Here is an 18,855-nt window from a genome sequence, read left to right on the forward strand (position 1 = left end):
ACTGCAGCCTACCAGGCTCCTCCGTCCATGGGATTTTCCAGGCAGAAGTACTGGAGTGGGGTGCCATTGCCTACAGCGAACCAAATATTTTTTGGAAATCCTCTTTTCATTAAATGATTTCCTTATCCTTGGTGGACCAAGTGGTTTCCCCCAAAGGCTCTAGAAGAAGTTTTACAGACCCCTCTCGATGAGGACTAGGCACTCCGGAGCTGGCCGATCTGGGTTCATAGCCTATTTTTGCCACTTCCTGGCTATGTGATCTCAGGCAAGTTGCTTAACCTCTCTGTGTTCTTCAACTGACAGTGGTGACAACGGTGCCTCCCTAACAGGGTCACAGCGAGTTTTAAATGATGTTTTCAAAGTGATTGGAATAGTGCCTGGCATATAGCAAGTCCTAGAAAAGTCTGGCAAATAAAATCTTAATACTAACACTAAAACTAATTTTAATACAATACTAATACTAATAGCATACTGCCACACTCCTTTTCCAATAAATGAAATTTAACACTGGAAATTTGAATTGAACCTACAAGAGTAAAAAGAAAAAAGAATAGATTGAGTACATACACTTAAATGTTTTGAATTTTTAGAATTGCTGATATACTATGTAAACAATGGAAACAATTTTTATAATTTACTGTCGTCATTCCATTCTGGAAAGGAGACATTTTTGCCAGAAAAGAAGTGAAAGAATTTTATCCATTGCTAGTTGCTAAAATGCACATCTTGGCGAGTTGCCTATCTGTGGAGACGTACGTGCCTAGGTGTTTGGCTGCTGGCCCCTCCTGCATGCCTCCAGTGTGTGGCCTGATTCCGTCCCAGTCATTCCAGAGTTAATCTCCAAGTGCAAGATCACCATTTTCACTCAGCTGGGAACAGACCTGGGTCAACTGCCAAGAGGAGCAGCCTGGGAGTCAAAGGTCTCGCTCCTGCCCATCTCTTCCTATAAGCATGACCCTGCAGACAGCTAACTTCTTGATCTGTTACCATATGGTCAGAAATTGCTCAGAATAATGCCTGAAGCAGGAGTCAGGTTGATGATGTCTGGCACTGAGATAATTATCCATGAGAAGTTTGAATCTGTATTACATAAAATCAAATTGCAGAAAAGCATAATGAAGAAAATAAAAATCATCTATAATCTCATTACTTTGAGATATAACCACTGTTTCTATTTTGACTTTTTGTACAATTACGGTCATGTGTACTAAATGTTTCTGCACAATAAGAAGCACATGAGTCTATCTTGCTATTCTGCATTACATTTATCATGCAATGAAATACTCTTCAAAGCACTTATTTATGGTCTTGTATTGTCTACTCTATGGCTACATCATGTGAGAGTTGGACCATAAAGAAAGCTGAGTGCCCAAGAATTGATGCTTTTGAGCTGTGGTGTTGGAGAAGACTCTTGAGAGTCCCTTGGACTGCAAGGAGATCCAACCAGTCCATCCTAAAGGAAATCAGTCCTGGGTGTTCATTGGAAGGACTGATATTGAAGCTGAAACTCCAGTACTTTGGCCAGCAGATGAAAAGAACTGACTCACTGGAAAAGACCCTGATGCTGGGAAAGATTGAGGGCAGCAGGAGAAGGGGATGACAGAGGATGAGATGGCTGGATGGCATCACTGACTCGATGGACATGAGTTTGAGTAAGCTCCAGGAGTTGGTGATGGACAGGGAAGCCTGGCGTGCTGCAGTCCATGGGGTAACAAAGAGTCACACACAATTGAGTGACTGAGTTAAACACCATGATTTAGCACTTACCCCCTATTTGGCTTCTGATGTGCACTATTTGAAGAAATATTGCAACAAACATTTCCTTGTAATATACACTTCTGAGGGCTTTCCTGCTGACTTAGTAAAGAATCTGCCTGCAATGCGGGAGACCCAGCTTTGATTTCTGGGTCTGGAAGATCCCCTGGAGAAGGGACTGGCTACCCATTTTAGTATTCTTGCTGAAGAATCCCATGGACATAGGAGTCTGGCGGGATACAGCCCATGAGATCGCAAAGAATCAGACATGACTGAGCGCTTAATGCTAGATTTGACTTTCATACACTTCTGAATGCAGTTCTTTAGGAGAACTTAAGAAAAGCAGATGTAATGGGTTAACAAGCATGAGCTCTTTAAACCATGCACCAACTTCTTGCTTAAGATCAAAGTAAAGTAAGCAGCAAAAATGCTTTGAGCTCTGTTCTGCTAACTGCAGCCTCCAACATCTTACTGCCGTTTCTGGGAATTTACTTTAAACTGTCTCTGCTTGGTGCTCTGTGGTAACCTAGATGGGTGACAGGGCAGTGGGAGGGAGGTCCAAGGAGGAGGGGACATATGTACAGCTGATTCACTTCCTTGTACAGCAGAAACGAACACAACATTGTAAAGCAACTATACCCCAATTTTTAAAAAATTGTCTTTCAGAACATAAGGGAAGGCTTTCACATAGGAAGTTCTGTGGCTCTAGTAATCTATAACATGCTACATGTTATCCTCAGTCATGTCTGACCCTCTGAAACCCCATCGACTGTAGTCTGCCAGGCTTCTCTGTCCATGGGATTCTCCAGACAAGAATACTGGAGTGGGTTGCCATGCCCTTCTCCAGGGGATCTTCCTGACCCAGGGTTTGCACTTGGGTCTCCTGCATTGCAGGCAGATTCTTTACCATCTGAGCCACCAGGGAAGCCCATATGTTAATGTTTTCAGAAAGGCGACCATAGCATTCCAACTAACTGTGTACTGGTGAAATTTTACCCCAAACTCAAATGCCTACAGGGTTCAGGCAGGGGCTAAAAGTACCGGCAGGTCTGCTGTGGTATCTGGACAACGTCTAGAGTGACGTGGAAAGTGCATGCCATCCACTCTTACCTGCAGAAACAGATAGACAAGTCAAACCTGAATTTGTGAGTTGTTCTAGAACACTGCCCCCCAAACAAAACCCAAATGTGAGCCAAACAGTGACCAGGCGTGATGTGTAGAAACTCCATTTGAGGTTCATGAAGTTTGACAAAGGGCAGATCTTCCTTTCATAGAGGAGGAAACTGGAGTTCAGAGGATTTGGGCATATGGCCGAGCCTGGAAGGACCTCACATAAGCACTTTGTCAGGTTCTCAGCTAGTGTGGCTGACCTTGCTGTGGTACATACTTCAGATCATTGCTTACTCATGATAGACAAAGTATCAAGTGCCTGAATGATCCCTCCCTCATCATTTCAGGGATTCCACTAAGCTAATGTGACTTTCTCACACACTAAGCAATTGCTCTCTCAAGAAATAATTGCTCCTTCCAGAAAGCCCTCTCCACACAGGGACTGACCACAGATGTCTGCTTGTACTATATGGGGTTTTCCCTTTCTCTGTTTCCTGTTTCCTGTCCCAGCTGTTTTCAGAAGCCTCCGCATCCACAGACCTCACATTTCATCCGGGGTAGGGGGGGCCTGTGCCACTACTGGGGCAGTGGGTGGGTCCAAGGGGGCGGCAGCACTATACTGTTCCCGTTATATGCTGAGGTGCGTTTGAGATGCTGCTGCTGGGTTTTAAGTAATAGGTTTCTGTCTTGCACCAAGATTTGGTTTCTTCTTTGAGTTAATGTGTTAGTATTGCCACTGATTCATTGCTTTTCACCCTACTATTCTTGAGTTGAATGAAGCAGGGCAAAGACTAATAGAGTTTTGCCAAGAAAATGCACTGGTCATAGCAAACGCCCTCTTCCAACAACACAAGAGAAGACTCTACACACAGACATCACCAGATGGCCAACACCGAAATCAGACTGATTATATTCTTGGCAGCCAAAGATGGAGAAACTCCATACAGTCAACAAAAACAAGACCGGGAGCTGACTGTGGCTCAGATCATGAACTCCTTATTACCAAATTCAGACTTAAATTGAAGAAAGTAGGGAAAACCACTAGACCATTCAGGTATGACCTAAATCAAATCCCTTATGATTATACAGTGGAAGTGAGAAATAGATTTAAGGGACTAGATCTGATAGATAGAGTGCCTGATGAATTATGGAATGAGGTTTGTGACATTGTACAGGAGACAGGGATCAAGACCATCCCCATGGAAAAGAAATGCAAAAAAGCACAATGGCTGTCTGGGGAGGCCTTACAAATAGCTGTGAAGAGAAGTGAAAAGCAAAGGAGAAAAGGAAAGATATAAGCATCTGAATGCAGAGTTCCAAAGAATAGCAAGAAGAGATAAGAAAGCCTTCCTCAGCAATCGATGCAAAGAAGTAGAGGAAAACAACAGAATGGGAAAGACTAGAGATCTCTTCAAGAAAATTAGAGATACCAAGGGAACATTTCATGCAAAGATGGGCTCGATAAAGGACAGAAATGGTATGGACCTAACAGAAGCAGAAGATATTAAGAAGAGGTGGCAAGAATACACAGAAGAACTGTACAAAAAAGATCTTCACAACCCAGGAAATCACGATGGTGTGATCACTGACCTAGAGCCAGACATCCTGGAATGTGAAGTCAAGTGGGCCTTAGGAAGCATCACTACGAACAAAGCTAGTGGAGGTGATGGAATTCCAGTTGAGCTATTTCAAATCCTGAAAGATGATGCTGTGAAAGTGCTGCACTCAATATGCCAGCAAATTTGGAAAACTCAGCAGTGGCCACAGGACTGGAAAAGGTCAGTTTTCATTCCAATCTCAAAGAAAGGCAATGCCAAAGAATGCTCAAACTACCGCACAATTGCACTCATCTCACATGCTAGTAAAGTAATGCTCAAAATTCTCCAAGCCAGGCTTCAGCAATACACAAACCGTGAACTTCCTGATGTTCAAGCTGGTTTTAGAAAAGGCAGAGGAACCAGAGATCAAATTGCCAACATCTGCTGGATCATGGGAAAAGCAAGAGAGTTCCAGAAAAACATCTATTTCTGCTTTATTGACTATGCCAAAGCCTTTGACTGTGTGGATCACAATAAACTGTGGAAAATTCTGAAAGAGATGGGAATACCAGACCACCTGACCTGCCTGTTGAGAAATCTGTATGCAGGTCAGGAAGCAACAGTTAGAACTGGACATGGAACAACAGACTGGTTCCAAATAGGAAAAGGAGTTCGTCAAGGCTATATATTGTCACCCTGCTTATTTAACTTATATGCAGAGTACATCATGAGAAACGCTGGGATGTTTCTGGAAGAAGCACAAGCTGGAATCAAGATTGCCAGGAGAAATATCAATCACCTCAGATATGCAGATGACACCACCCTTATGGCAGAAAGTGAAGAGGAACTAAAAAGCCTCTTGATAAAAGTGAAAGTGGAGAGTGAAAAAGTTGGCTTAAAGCTCAACATTCAGAAAACGAAGATCATGGCATCTGGTCCCATGACTTCATGGGAAATAGATGGAGAAACAGTGGAAACCGTGTCAGACTTTATTTTTTTGGGCTCAAAAATCACTGCAGATGGTGATTGCAGCCATGAAATTAAAAGACGCTTACTCCTTAGAAGGAAAGTTATGACTAACCTAGACAGCATATTCAAAAGCAGAGACATTACTTTGCCAACAAAGGTCTGTCTAGTCAAGGCTATGGTTTTTCCAGTGGTCATGTATGGATGTGAGAGTTGGACTGTGAAGAAGGCTGAGAGCCGAAGAATTGATGCTTTTGAACTGTGGTGTTGGAGAAGACTCTTGAGAGTCCCTTGGACTGCAAGGAGATCCAACCAGTCCATTCTGAAGGAGATCAGCCCTGGGATTTCTTTGGAAGGAATGATGCTAAAGCTGAAACTCCAGTACTTTGGCCACCTCATGCGAAGAGTTGACTCATTGGAAAAGACTCTGATGCTGGGAGGGATTGGGGGCAGGAGGAGAAGGGGACAACAGAGGATCAGATGGCTGGATGGCATCACTGACTCGATGGACATGAGTCTGAGTGAACTCCAGGAGTTGGTGATGGACAGGGAGGCCTGGCGTGCTGCAATTCATGGGGTCGCAAAGAGTTGGACTCAACTGAGTGACTGAACTGAACTGAACTGATTCTTGAGTTTTTGGGGAAAAATCCCCAACATCCTTCTTAAAACTCAAGAAGCCCAGAGAAGAGGTTGGACAGACGGGGTGGGGGTCAGGGGAGTGAGAGGAAAACCTGAACCATTTGGAAAGCGGCCAATGCAGACTGCTCCAAAAATCCCCTACACCGACACAGGAGACACATCCATCAGAACCTGGGATGCAAATGACGCTCACTTGACTTGCTCACGCATCCATCACTTGATTCGCTCACGCATCCACCACTTGATTTGCTCACGCATCCATCACTTGATTTGCTCACGCATCCATCACTTGATTTGCTCACCCATCCTATAAGAAGATGGCACCTTTATTTTGCTTTTCAAACTTCAGTTTCTTTCCTAAGCTTGCAAATGCAAAGGGGACAGACAGGTAACATACATGAATAAAGTATTCAGGTATCCTCAAAGGGCCGTGGTCGTGAACAGTGACAGTGTTAGTTGTTCAGACCTGTCTGACTCTTTGCGACCCCATAGCCCCCCCACCCCCAGGCTCCTCTGTCCATGGGATTCTCAAGGCAAGAATACTGGAGTGGGTTGCCATTCCCTTCTCCAGCAGATCCTGCTGACCCAGGGATCGAACCCAGGTCTTCTGAATTGCAGGCAGATTCTTTACCATCTGAGCCACCAGCCTATGGTAAACTGAACAGCAGTGCTCAGTTCGGGGGTTCTAGTGCCCTCCTCCAGCTGACAGTTACCATGGTGATGGTGGTGGTAGGAAGATGCTGCAGGCACATGGTAGCCAAATTTTCCTCTTTTCCAAGAGAAGCTGGGCATCCAGATCTTACGTGAGAGCTGCTGATTGTTGAGAGGTGGCCATGACTTTGACTTTTCCTGAGACATCCTATAGGCCAAAGGCAGCATGAAGCTCTGAGAAACCTTTCTGTGCCTTGCGACTTGTGTGAGCTTTTCTTTGTGAGGGGAATGAACTCACTACGTAACAGAGCTTGTACATGCTTCGAAAGTAAATAATTTCAGAAACTGCAAAAGGGACTGACTCATAAAGTTTACTGCTTACTTAAAACCCACTACTTTCCATATCCAAATGGATGGTGATCTCCACCAACATTTCTCAGGAGCGAATGAGAAGTGTTAATCAATCAGTTCAGTTCAGTGACTCAGTCTTGTCCAACTCTTTGTGACACCATGGACTACAGCACACCAGGCCTCCCTGTCTATCACCAACTCTTGGAGTTTACTCAAACTCATGTCCATCCAGTCACTGGATGAGGATGAGACCATCTCATCTTCTGTCGACCCCTTCTTCTTCTGCCTTCAGTCTTTCCCAGCATCAGGGTCTTTTCCAAGGAGTCAGTTCTTCCCATCAGGTGCCAAAGTACTGGAGTTTCAGCTTCAGCATCAGTCCTTCCAATGCATATTCAGGACTGATTTTCTATAGGATGGACTGGTTGGATCTCCTAGCAGCAGCCCAAGGGACTCTGAAGAGTCTTCCCCAACACCACAGTCCAAAAACATCCATTCTTCGGCGCTCAGCTTTCTTTACAGTCCAACTCTCACTCCATACATGACTACTGGAAAAACCATAGCTTTGACTAGACAGACCTTTGTTGGCAAAGTAATGTCTCTGCTTTTTAATATGCTGTCTAGGTTGGTCATAACTTTTCCTCCAAGGAGCAAGCGTCTTTTAATTTCATGGCTATAGTCACCATCTGCAGTGATTTTGGAGCCCCCCCAAAATAAAATCTGTCACTGTTTCCATTGTTTCCCCATCTATTTGCCATGAAGTGATGAGACCGGATGCCATGATCTTAGTTTTCTGTATGTTGAGTTTTAAGCCAACTTTTTCATTCTCCTCTTTCACTTTCATCAAGAGGCTCTTTAGTTCGTCTTTGCTTTCTGCCATTAGGGTGGTGTCATCTGCATATCCGAGGTGATTGATATTTCTCCTGGCAATCTTGATTCCAGCTTGTGCTTCCTCCAGCCCAGCGTTTCTCATGATGTACTCTGCATAGAAGTGAAATAAGCAGGGTGACAATATACAGCCTTGATGTACTCCTTTCCCCATTTGGAACCAGTCTGTTGTTCCATGTCCAGTTCTAACTGTTGCTTTCTGATCTGCATACAGGTTTCTCAAGAGGCAGGTCAGGTGGTCTGGTATTCCCATCTCTTTAAGAGTTTTCCACAGTTTGTTGTGATCTGCACAAAGTCTTTGGCATAGTCAATAAAGCAGAAGTAGATGTTTTTCTGGAACTCTCTTGCTTTTTTGATGATCCAAAGGAAGTTGGTAACTTGATCTCTGGTTCTTTTACCTTTTCTAAATATAGCTTGGACGTCTGGAAGTTCATGGTTCACTGTTGAAGCCTGGCTTGGAGAATTTTGAGCATTACCTTCCTATGAGTGTGATGAGTGCACTGTGCGGTAGTTTGAGCATTCTTTGGCATTGCCTTTCTTTGAGATTGGAATAAAAACTGACTTTTTCCAGTCCTGTGGCCACTGCCGAGTTTTCCAAATTTGCTGGCATATTGAGTGCAGCACTTTCACAGCATCATCTTTCAGGATTTGAAATAGCTCAACTGGAATTCCATCACTTCCACTAGCTTTTTTCATAGTGATGCTTCCTAAGTAAGGCCCACTTGACTTCACATTCCAGGATGTCTGGCTCTAGGTCAGTGATCACACCACTGTGATTATTTGGGTGGTGAAGATCTTTTTTGTATAGTTCTTCTGTGTATTCTTGCCACCTCTTCTTAATATATTTTGCTTCTGTTAGATCCATACCATTTCTGTCCTTTATTGTCCCCATCTTTGCATGAAATGTTCCCTTGGTATCTCTAGTTTTCTTAAAGAGATCTTTAGTCTTTCCCATCCTATTGTTTTCCTCTATTTCTTTGCACTGATCGCTGAGGAAGGCTTTCTTATCTCCCCTTGCTATTGTTTGGAACTCTGCATTCAAATGGGTATATCTTTCCTTTTGTCCTTTGCCCTTAGTTTCTCAGCTATTTGTAAGGCCTCCTCCAGTTTGCCTTTTTGCATTTCATTTTCTTGGGGATGGTCTTGATACCTGCCTCCTGTACAATGTTACGAACCTCCGTCCATAGTTCTTCAGGCACTCTGTCTATCAGATCTAATCCCTTGAATCTATTTGTCACTTCCACTGTATAATCATAAGGAATTTGATTTAGGTCATACCTGAATGGTCTAGTGGTTTTCCCTACTTTCTTCAGTTTAAGTCTGAATTTGGCAATAAGGAGTTCATGAAGTGTTAATAAAAACATGGAAGCACTTCCAAAAGGTTTGTAAAGCAGAACATCTCTGAGGATGTCCCTTTAGTAATGTCACCATCACCTTCACGGTTAAGGCTCAGAGGCACATTAAGGGGTATAATCACAGGGCGCTTGGTGGACGTCACAGTCGCCTGGGACTGGGGGATGCAGCAGGCTGACATGTGGGTTGAATCAGTTTGGGGGCGCAGTGGCAACAGAATGGGACAGGCGGGCTTTAGTCAACCATCTGCTATCTCGGGGTGGGCCAGAGGAGCATCTGAAGGTTCCTGTACTGGGGTGTTGGCTTTGCCCATCCCTCTCCTGTGGTATGACAGGCAAGCTGGATATGGGCTGTCCCAGAGCCAGCAGCTTCTGCATTCGTCCAACTTGTAAGAATGGGGAGGGGGTGTCTGGTGAAGGGCCAACGTAGTCTCCAGACAAAACGTTTCTTTACTAATTGAGATGAAGCCATTTGGACTGACATAATAAACCCATGTGAAGCCATATCCAATGTCAGAAAGGTGATTTTCCTGAAATTCAATACCTTAAAAATGTGAGTGAAGTAGAATAGCCCCAGGGGGTTGTCAATCAGTCCTCTTCTTAGGGCTGGCTCAGTGCCAACTGGAAATGCTGTCTCCCATCCCCACTCCCCTCCTCTGGGGTCCGGGTGTGAGGCCTGGTGTGTAGGGAGATTTCCAGTGTTTAAAATGGGGAGGGGAAAGTAAACTCTAAGATGTCAAATAAGTCTCATTTGTGCAATGAGACATTTTCTGGGGACCTGGAACTAATACATTGAAAACATATTTAACACTTTAAAAAGAGCAATATCTAAGTTTCAACCACTTAAAAATAAATATATTTTATCCAATCAAGGCACACCATCATTGGTTCTATGAAGACCTACAAGACCTTTTAGAACTAACACCCAAAAAAGATGTCCTTTTCATAATAGGGGACTGGAATGCAAAAGTAGGAAGTTAAGAAACACCTGGAGTAACAGGCAAATTTGGCCTTGGAATACGGAATGAAGCAGGGCAAAGACTAATAGAGTTTTGCCAAGAAAATGCACTGGTCATAGCAAACACCCTCTTCCAACAACACAAGAGAAGACTCTACACATGGACATCACCAGATGGTCAACACCGAAATCAGATTGATTATATTCTTTGCAGCCAAAGATGGAGAAGCTCTATACAGTCAGCAAAAACAAGACCAGGAGCTGACTGTGGCTCAGATCATGAACTCCTTATTGCCAAATTCAGACTTAAATTGAAGAAAGTAGGGAAAACCACTAGACCATTCAGGTATGACCTCAATCAAATCCCTTATGATTATGCAGTGGAAGTGAGAAATAGATTTAAGGGACTAGATCTGATAGATAGAGTGCCTGATGAACTATGGAATGAGGTTCATGACATTGTACAGGAGACAGGGATCAAGACCATTCCCATGGAAAAGAAATGCAAAAAAGCACAATGGCTGTCTGGGGAGGCCTTACAAATAGCTGTGAAAAGAAGAGAAGCGAAAAGCAAAGGAGAAAAGGAAAGATATAAGCATCTGAATGCAGAGTTCCAAAGAAAAGCAAGAAGAGATAAGAAAGCCTTCCTCAGCACTCAATGCAAAGAAGTAGAGGAAAACAACAGAATGGGAAAGACTAGAGATCTCTTCAAGAAAATTAGAGATACCAAGGGAACATTTCATGCAAAGATGGACTTGATAAAGGACAGAAATGGTATGGACCTAACAGAAGCAGAAGATATTAAGAAGAGGTGGCAAGAATACACAGAAGAACTGTACAAAAAAGATGTTCACGACTCAGATAATCATGATGGTGTGATCACTGACCTAGAGCCAGACATCCTGGAATGTGAAGTCAAGTGGGCCTTACTTAGGAAGCATCACTATGAAAAAAGCTAGTGGAAGTGTTGGAATTCCAGTTGAGCTATTTCAAATCCTAAAAGATGATGCTGTGAAAGTGCTGCACTCAATATGCCAGCAAATTTGGAAAACTCAGCAGTGGCCACAGGACTGGAAAAGGTCAGTTTTCATTCCAATCTCAAAGAAAGGCAATGCCAAAGAATGCTCAAACTACCGCACAATTGCACTCATCTCACATGCTAGTAAAGTAATGCTCAAAATTCTCCAAGCCAGGCTTCAGCAATACATGAACCGTGAACTTCCTGATGTTCAAGCTGGTTTTAGAAAAGGCAGAGGAACCAGAGATCAAATTGCCAACATCTGCTGGATCATGGGAAAAGCAAGAGAGTTCCAGAAAAACATCTATTTCTGCTTTATTGACTATGCCAAAGCCTTTGACTGTGTGGATCACAATAAACTGTGGAAAATTCTGAAAGAGATGGGAATACCAGACCACTTGACCTGCCTGTTGAGAAATCTGTATGCAGGTCAGGAAGCAACAGTTAGAACTGGACATGGAACAACAGACTGGTTCCAAATAGGAAAAGGAGTATGTCAAGGCTGTATATTGTCACCCTGCTTATTTAACTTATATGCAGAGTGCATCATGAGAAACGCTGGGCTGGAAGAAGCACAAGCTGGAATCAAGATTGCCAGGAGAAATATCAATAACCTCAGATATGCAGATGACACCACCCTTATGGCAGAAAGTGAAGAGGAACTAAAAAGCCTCTTGATGAAAGTGAAAGTGGAGAGTGAAAAAGTTGACTTAAAGTTCAACATTCAGAAAACGAAGATCATGGCATTTGGTCGCATCACTTCATGGGAAATAGATGGGGAAACAGCAGAAACAGTGTCAGACTTTATTTTTCTGGGCTCCAAAATCACTGCAGATGGTGACTGCAGCCATGAAATTAAAAGACACTTACTCCTTGGAAGGAAAGTTATGACCAACCTAGATAGCATATTCAAAAGCAGAGACATTACTTTGCCAACAAAGGTCCGTCTAGTCAAGGCTATGGTTTTTCCAGTGGTCATGTATGGATGTGAGAGTTGGACTGTGAATAAAGCTGAGTGCTGAAGCATTGATGCTTTTGAACTGTGGTGTTGGAGAAGACTCTTGAGAGTCCCTTGGACTGCAAGGAGATCCAACCAGTCCATTCTGAAAGAGATCAGCCCTGGGATTTCTTTGGAAGGAATGATGCTAAGGCTGAAACTGCAGTACTTTGGCCACCTCATGCGAAGAGCTGACTCATTGGAAAAGACTCTGATGCTGGGAGGGATTGGGGGCAGGAGGAGAAGGGGACAACAGAGGATGAGATGGCTGGATGGCATCACTGATTCAATGGACGTGAGTCTGAGTGAACTCCAGGAGTTGGTGATGGACAGGGAGGCCTGGCGTGCTGCGATTCATGGGGTCGCAAAGAGTCAGATTCAACTGAGCGACTGAACTGAACTGAACTGAACAAAGGAAGAAGGGGCTTCCCAGGTGGCTCAGTGATAAAACAATCCACCTGACAATGCAGGAGATGCAGAAGATGTGGGTTCGATCCCTGAGTTGGGCAGATATCCTGGAGGAGGAAATGGCAACCCACTCCAGTATTCTTGCCTGAGAAAATTCCATGGACAGAGGAGCCTGGTGGGCTACAGTTAGTTCATAGGGTCACAAAGAGTTGGACACATCTGAGCAACTGAGCATGCAGTGGGCAGTAAAGAAAGAAAGGAAATGGCAGCAAATTAAAGCCACAGGATGCCACCTGGTTCCAGCAATTAGAAAACAATTTTATGGGTACCGGGGGGTGGGGGTTGTGAAGGGGAGGGATAGGTTGGGAGGATAGTATTGACGTATACATGCAACTACATAAAATAGATAACTAATAAGAACTTCTTGCGTAGCACAGGGAACTCTACTTAATACTCTCCTATGACCTATATGGGAAAAGAGTCTAAAAAAGAGTGGATGTGTGGTGTATATGTATAACTGATACACTGTTGTGTACACCTGTAACGCTGGAAATCAACTGCACTCCAGTAAAAATAAAAAATAAAAAAAGACACCTCGGATTTCAGGTGTGTTAGGTGAACAAACACTCAGTTGGCATCTGGGAAGTGTTCCGTTTTCTCAGTTGTCCTCTGCCAGCTGGCCACCGGGGGGCGCAAGAAGCCGGTGCACTGCGTTGTTTTCCTTATTTCCTGTCTTGCTGCAGAGTCGGGACTCCCAGCACGTCCAACAGCTCCTGCACCCGCTAGCTGTCCTGCCCAGTCTAAAAAACCTCACCTAGTAACGGTTAAGGCGGGGTGGGAGAGAGGGAATGCACCAAAGTGCACACAGAGAGATGCAGGCACCAAAAATTATAAGCTCAGTAAGCAAACTTTCTGGAAGTGTCAACTTCCCAGGTGGCTCAGATAGTAAAGAATCTGCCCGCAATGCGGGAGACCCAGGTTCCATCCCTGAGTCGGGAAGATCCCCTGGAGGAGGGCATGACAACCCACTCCGGTATCCTTGCCTGGAGAATCCCATGGAGTCTGGCTGTAGAGTCCATGGGGTTGCAAAGAATCGGACACCACTGAGTGACTAATATTCATTACACACAGGTCCAAAATGGCCCCGGCCAAGCAATGTCTATTAAACGCTCTCAAGCTCTCATATAGTATTATTTATCTATTACTGGAAAACAAGCTTTTAATACATGCATACTTAGGTCAAAATTTTTCAAAATAGCTTGAGAAATAGAGCCTTTTCTTCCGTCAGTACTGGGTTGAAGTCTCCTTTCGTCTTCTCTGGGTTTTGCAGTTTTTGACTTCCATTAATACGTAGCTTAGATGGGGCTCAGCTGACTCTACCAGGGCCCCTCCTTGATCAGAGGGCCAGAGGCCAAGTCCCCACAGTATGTCAATGGAAGTGCGGGTGAAGAGAGGTGCTCAGGAACTTTTCCGTCGGCCTGTAGATGGCGCCCCGGGAAAGGGGTTCCAAGCGTCGTTCCGAAAGCTCTTGGGGCCCCCTGAGCCTAGTGGTCCGGGTAGAGTGCATCCAGCTGCGAAGAAGGTGCAGCAGCCAGGTGTTCCTTCCAACTTCCACGGCTGCTCCGCACTTGTGCTAGAACCTTTTGGGGCGGAATTACATGCAAACGTGTGGTGGGTGTAGCGGGGCCCGTGCAGGGGGCGCGCATTGAGGAGCGCAGGAGCCCCACGCGGCCGCGACCCACCACGCGCCGAGCAGCCCGGCGACCCCCACGCGCGGCGGGGCTCTCCCACCCCACCCAGCGGCAGGTGGACAGTGTCGCTATGAAGAGAAAGCTTCTATTGTCCCTCCTACAAACCGCCACACGCCAGACCTCCGCTATTGTGCGCCCAGCATAGAAATGCAAACGAGCCGCGTGCTCCGGCCGCAATCTGCTCGCGCGCCCTGGCGCCCCGCAGCGCTTAGTAGCGGGCCGGGAGATGGGCTAGACTTTCCAGCGCGACCCGGTCCGGGTCTTGATTGTGCTAGAAGAACCTCGCGCTCGGGGCTCTAGTGTCAGCTGGAGAGGGCTGCTTTCAGGCCTTTAGCTAGCTTAGCCAGCGCAGCCTGTTTTTTAAGTTCCGGTTTAGAAGCAATGGTTTCAAAAACTCCAAATTAAAAGTGAAGGAAAAAATAGAAAGGTAGCAACAAAAATAAATGCAAAAAAAAAAAAAATTCTTTAGATTTCCTCAAAGGTGCATTTCACAAATTGCAGCGTACTATTAACAAGTGAGAGTTTTTTCCCCCCGTAACTTTTTCCTTTTAAGGACTTAAAAAAAAAACAAAAAGGCGAGATGAAATCTGCAGGCTCCAGTCTGCCTGGTAACACCCCGACAAAAGCGGCAGATTTGAGGCATTGTCATCCCCCGCACCCCTCCCCACGTGGCCTTCTGGCACGAGCCGCGGGCAGCCGCCTTATTTGCATCAGAAAGCCGGCGCGGGCCAATGGGCTCGCAGGCTCGCGCCAGCTGGCGGCACCACCCGGCTCAGCCTATATAAGGGCGCACCGAGGCGCTGGGGCTCACTCGCAAGCAGTGGGCTCACCGGGCTGGGTGGTAGACTTTCCTTCTTCGCTCGCGTCTGCTCCGCCCTCTGTTCTTGTGGATAACTTGCTGCTCGCAGATCGCAACATGACTCTGGAAGAACTTCGTGGCCAGGACACGGTTCCAGAAAGCACAGCCAGGTAGGTCGGCGCCGAACGCCGGACGTCTCGGGGCGCGCGGGGATCCTTGTCCTGCCCTGGACGCGTTGGTTGGGCGATAGTCTTTGGGGCCCGCCTGGGTGGAAACCGGCTGGGTGGAAGACGGGCGCGAGTGTGTCGGCTGGGCCGAAGGTCCGGCCCTGGGCTGGCGCGCAGGGCTGGGGCGCTGGGGGTGAGTCTCAGGGTCCAGGGATCTCAGCGCACCCTCCGGCCCGTCCGGCTCACCGTGCTGGCTTGTCCGCAGGATGCAGGGCGCCGGGAAAGCGTTGCACGAGCTGCTGTTGTCGGCGCAGCGCCAAGGCTGCCTCACGGCCGGCGTCTACGAGTCAGCCAAAGTCCTGAACGTGTGAGTATCACACGCGGCCCGTGGGAGGAGCGGCAGGGAGACCGGGGAGACGGTGGCTGGGGGCAGCCCTGGCTCCCCGACCTGATCTCACTACCTCTTGCTCGCCCGCGTAGGGACCCCGACAATGTGACCTTCTGCGTGCTAGCCGCTGACGAGGAGGACGAGGGCGATATCGCGCTGCAGATCCACTTCACTTTGATCCAAGCGTTCTGCTGTGAGAACGACATAGACATCGTGCGCGTGGGCGACGTGCAGCGGCTGGCGGCGATCGTGGGTACCGGCGACGAGTCGGGGGCACCTGTAGACCTGCACTGTATCCTCATTTCGGTGAGTGTCGCCTTCGGGCCGATGTGATCCCTGCTCCCCTCTGTTAGCAGCCAGTGCCTAGCCAGGCTGACCTCTGCGTTCTCTCCGCAGAACCCCAATGAGGACGCATGGAAGGACCCCGCCTTGGAGAAGCTTAGCCTGTTCTGCGAGGAGAGCCGCAGCGTCAACGACTGGGTGCCTAATATCACCCTTCCCGAGTGACAGCCCGGTGGGGATCCTTGGTTTGATCGACGTGGTGACGCCCCGGGGCGCCTAGCGCGGGGCTGGCTCTGTGGATGCGCCCTCGGAGGGCGCCGGAGTGCGGCGTGGAGACTGGCAGGCGGGGGCGCGTGGAGAGCGGCGAGGAGGTGCGGTTCCCTCCCGAGGAGGGGCCCGGCGGCGACAAGGGAAGGCTGGCCCCAGCCCAGGACTCTACAAATGTGGGGAGCGGCTGCTCGCCCAGGAAGGCCGGAGGCGGGACCTTGGCCGCGCGGCCGGGAAGGACAGACTGGCCGGGCAGGCGTGACTCAGCAGCCTGTACTCCCGGCAGAAAGGAGGGGAAAGGCAAGGCCAGGCGGCTTGGACTTGGACGATTACAGGAGCTTTGACGGACTTGAGCAGTATGCACTGCTGTTTCAAAACGGATACGGGCAATGCTTCATTTTCTAAAGGACTATGCTGCTGCAGCTTTGAGTTTTACAATAAACTTAACTGAAACAAACTTACTCTCTTTTTTGAGGGCAGGGGATCTTTGTCTGTGGGGGAGGTGGTCAGCGGGACTGCTGCTGATTTCTGAAATTTATGGAACTCCATTTCACCTGTTCCATCTTCCTGTTGGCGCTGAATGGCAGGCTCCTGGGTGCTAGAAGTGGGGGAAGGGACGCTGGCTGGGTATAAGGGCAGAACTTGAGCCCTGCTCCTATTTCTCTCCCTTCAGGAAGATTTTTAAACTTGCAAGACAGGAGCATAATTGGGGTAAGACATCAGTGCAGCAGCTGGCCATCCAACCTGATAGCAGAGACCTTTCCCTCCCCTCCCTCTTCTTTCCTCTCCACCCCCTCCCTTCCAACAGCTGCTTATGGGAACAGCTTGCAGGATGCAGGCAGCTCCTTCCTGCACAATGAGCGTTGCCTTCTGCAGGCACTTTGTGGTCCCTGAGGATGGTGGCAGACTGCTGTCAGGAACCTTTTCCCCTTAAAGGAATGGCACTTACGGCAATGTCACCAGGGTATTAATATCGCATATGACATGACTGCATTTAAGTGTGAGTCATCATTTTGTCATGACTGTGATAGATCTTAAAAGATCTGAGCAAAAATGGCAAGGGAGTATCTACACAAATAGGCGTAAGCAATTCTGAGTGGGGCCAGCATCTGCTATCTACTATTTTGAGTGTTCTCTGCCCACATCAGAGTTATGAGGACTGCTACTATTCACAGCAGCATTGAACGACTTACAGAAGAAAAATAATTCAAATCTTTCTGGCAAAGTCTTGTCTTAAGAAGGATGTAGGAGGAAATGTACTGAGTGAATCAAACTTTTTATATTATTAAACTGATATCTTGCTTTCATGCTGCTGCCTGATTGTACAGCTTTTGGCGGGGGAATATACATGGGACTACATTGCGTTAGCAAGCTGCCCAGTGGTCCACCGCACCTTCTAGGCAAAGGAGGGTTAGTGTGCTGTTTTTCTAAGACGACAATTCGGGTTTCTCAGCAGTCCCAGGCAGCTGATTCGCCTTGTCATGTGCCACTTTTTAAGTTCACTCCATATCCTGAAAGAATTAAAAGAGCTGTACAAGCCTAATGATTTCTACTACAAGAAAAGCATCTTTGTTTCACATTTATTAGCTCTTAAAAATATTTCTCCCTCGACTAGACAGAAGCTCAGTGAAATAATTCAGCTGTGTTTGTGCCAAAGTTTCATTACTGCTTCACCCACTGCTGCTCAAAGCCTTGAGTTTCCCTAGATGATGTGGAGCCCCGCAGGGTGGGTGTCTACAGCAGTCTGCTTTTCTGGGCTCACAACCATTTGCCACAGCATGCTACAGTAAACACAAACGGAGCACGATTCGTTTAAAATGTACCCTTCAATGAGTAAATCCAGCAGCATATTGCATAGGACAGGCAGCAGATCCTCCCACCGGCCCACTGACCCTTGTAGAACATTCAGTTGGCAGCTCTGTAAGAAACTTGGCTTTTGTGGATTAGAATTTACAGCAAGGGCACCTGTTGGAGACCTAGGGGCTAAAAAAATTTATAGGGAGGGAAAAAAAATGCATGCTTGGACATCGTGCCAGCCCCAAAGCTTGTGCTTAAATTTTTTGGAGTGGTGTGAACAAGCATTTAATGCTATTAAAATGAAACACTCCAGAGGATATGTAATAAAATGCAGCGTGCTTATAAACACATTATTGTATCCATACTTCCAACAATTCTAAGTGGTAATGCATAGATAAACTAATTATCACATGCACAATGAGGTGATCCATGCAGACTGATTATCACAATGTCCTGCATCTAGAAAGAGCTGAATGAATGTTGATGACAGTAATACTTAGGATCAAGGTGTTTGCTAAAGATCTTAAAAGTCAAATGGGCTGGTGGATTTGGACCTGGCTGTCTGGTTCCAAGGCCTAACACTTTACCTCCTGTGCGGCACATCTGGGAAGGAGGACTACTTTCTTAATTTTATACGTTTGTAAAAGTTTACATATTCATTGTAGAAAAATCGGAAAACACACACACACACAAGGCAGGAAAAAAGTAGAAGCGCTGTAATGGGCCGTCTCCAAATTTTGGTGTGTTTCCTCGTTGCTTTTTCCACACTTCTGAGG

At 46.5% G+C, this 18,855-nt stretch overlaps 1 protein-coding gene across 1 annotated transcript; it reads left to right on the top strand.

Moving 5' to 3' along the window:
- Window positions 1-15,187: 15,187 nt before the first annotated feature.
- Window positions 15,188-16,739, top strand: GADD45G (growth arrest and DNA damage inducible gamma). Its single transcript, XM_005886657.3, has 4 exons — window positions 15,188-15,348; window positions 15,611-15,712; window positions 15,826-16,039; window positions 16,130-16,739. The coding sequence occupies exons 1-4, from the start codon at window positions 15,296-15,298 to the stop codon at window positions 16,238-16,240; spliced, it is 480 nt and encodes a 159-aa protein (XP_005886719.1). The 5' UTR covers window positions 15,188-15,295; the 3' UTR covers window positions 16,241-16,739.
- The last annotated feature ends 2,116 nt before the right edge of the window (window positions 16,740-18,855 follow it).

The sequence above is a fragment of the Bos mutus genome, chromosome 8 (genome assembly GCF_027580195.1).
Source record: "Bos mutus isolate GX-2022 chromosome 8, NWIPB_WYAK_1.1, whole genome shotgun sequence".
In the NCBI taxonomy this organism is placed as follows: Eukaryota; Metazoa; Chordata; class Mammalia; order Artiodactyla; family Bovidae; genus Bos; species Bos mutus.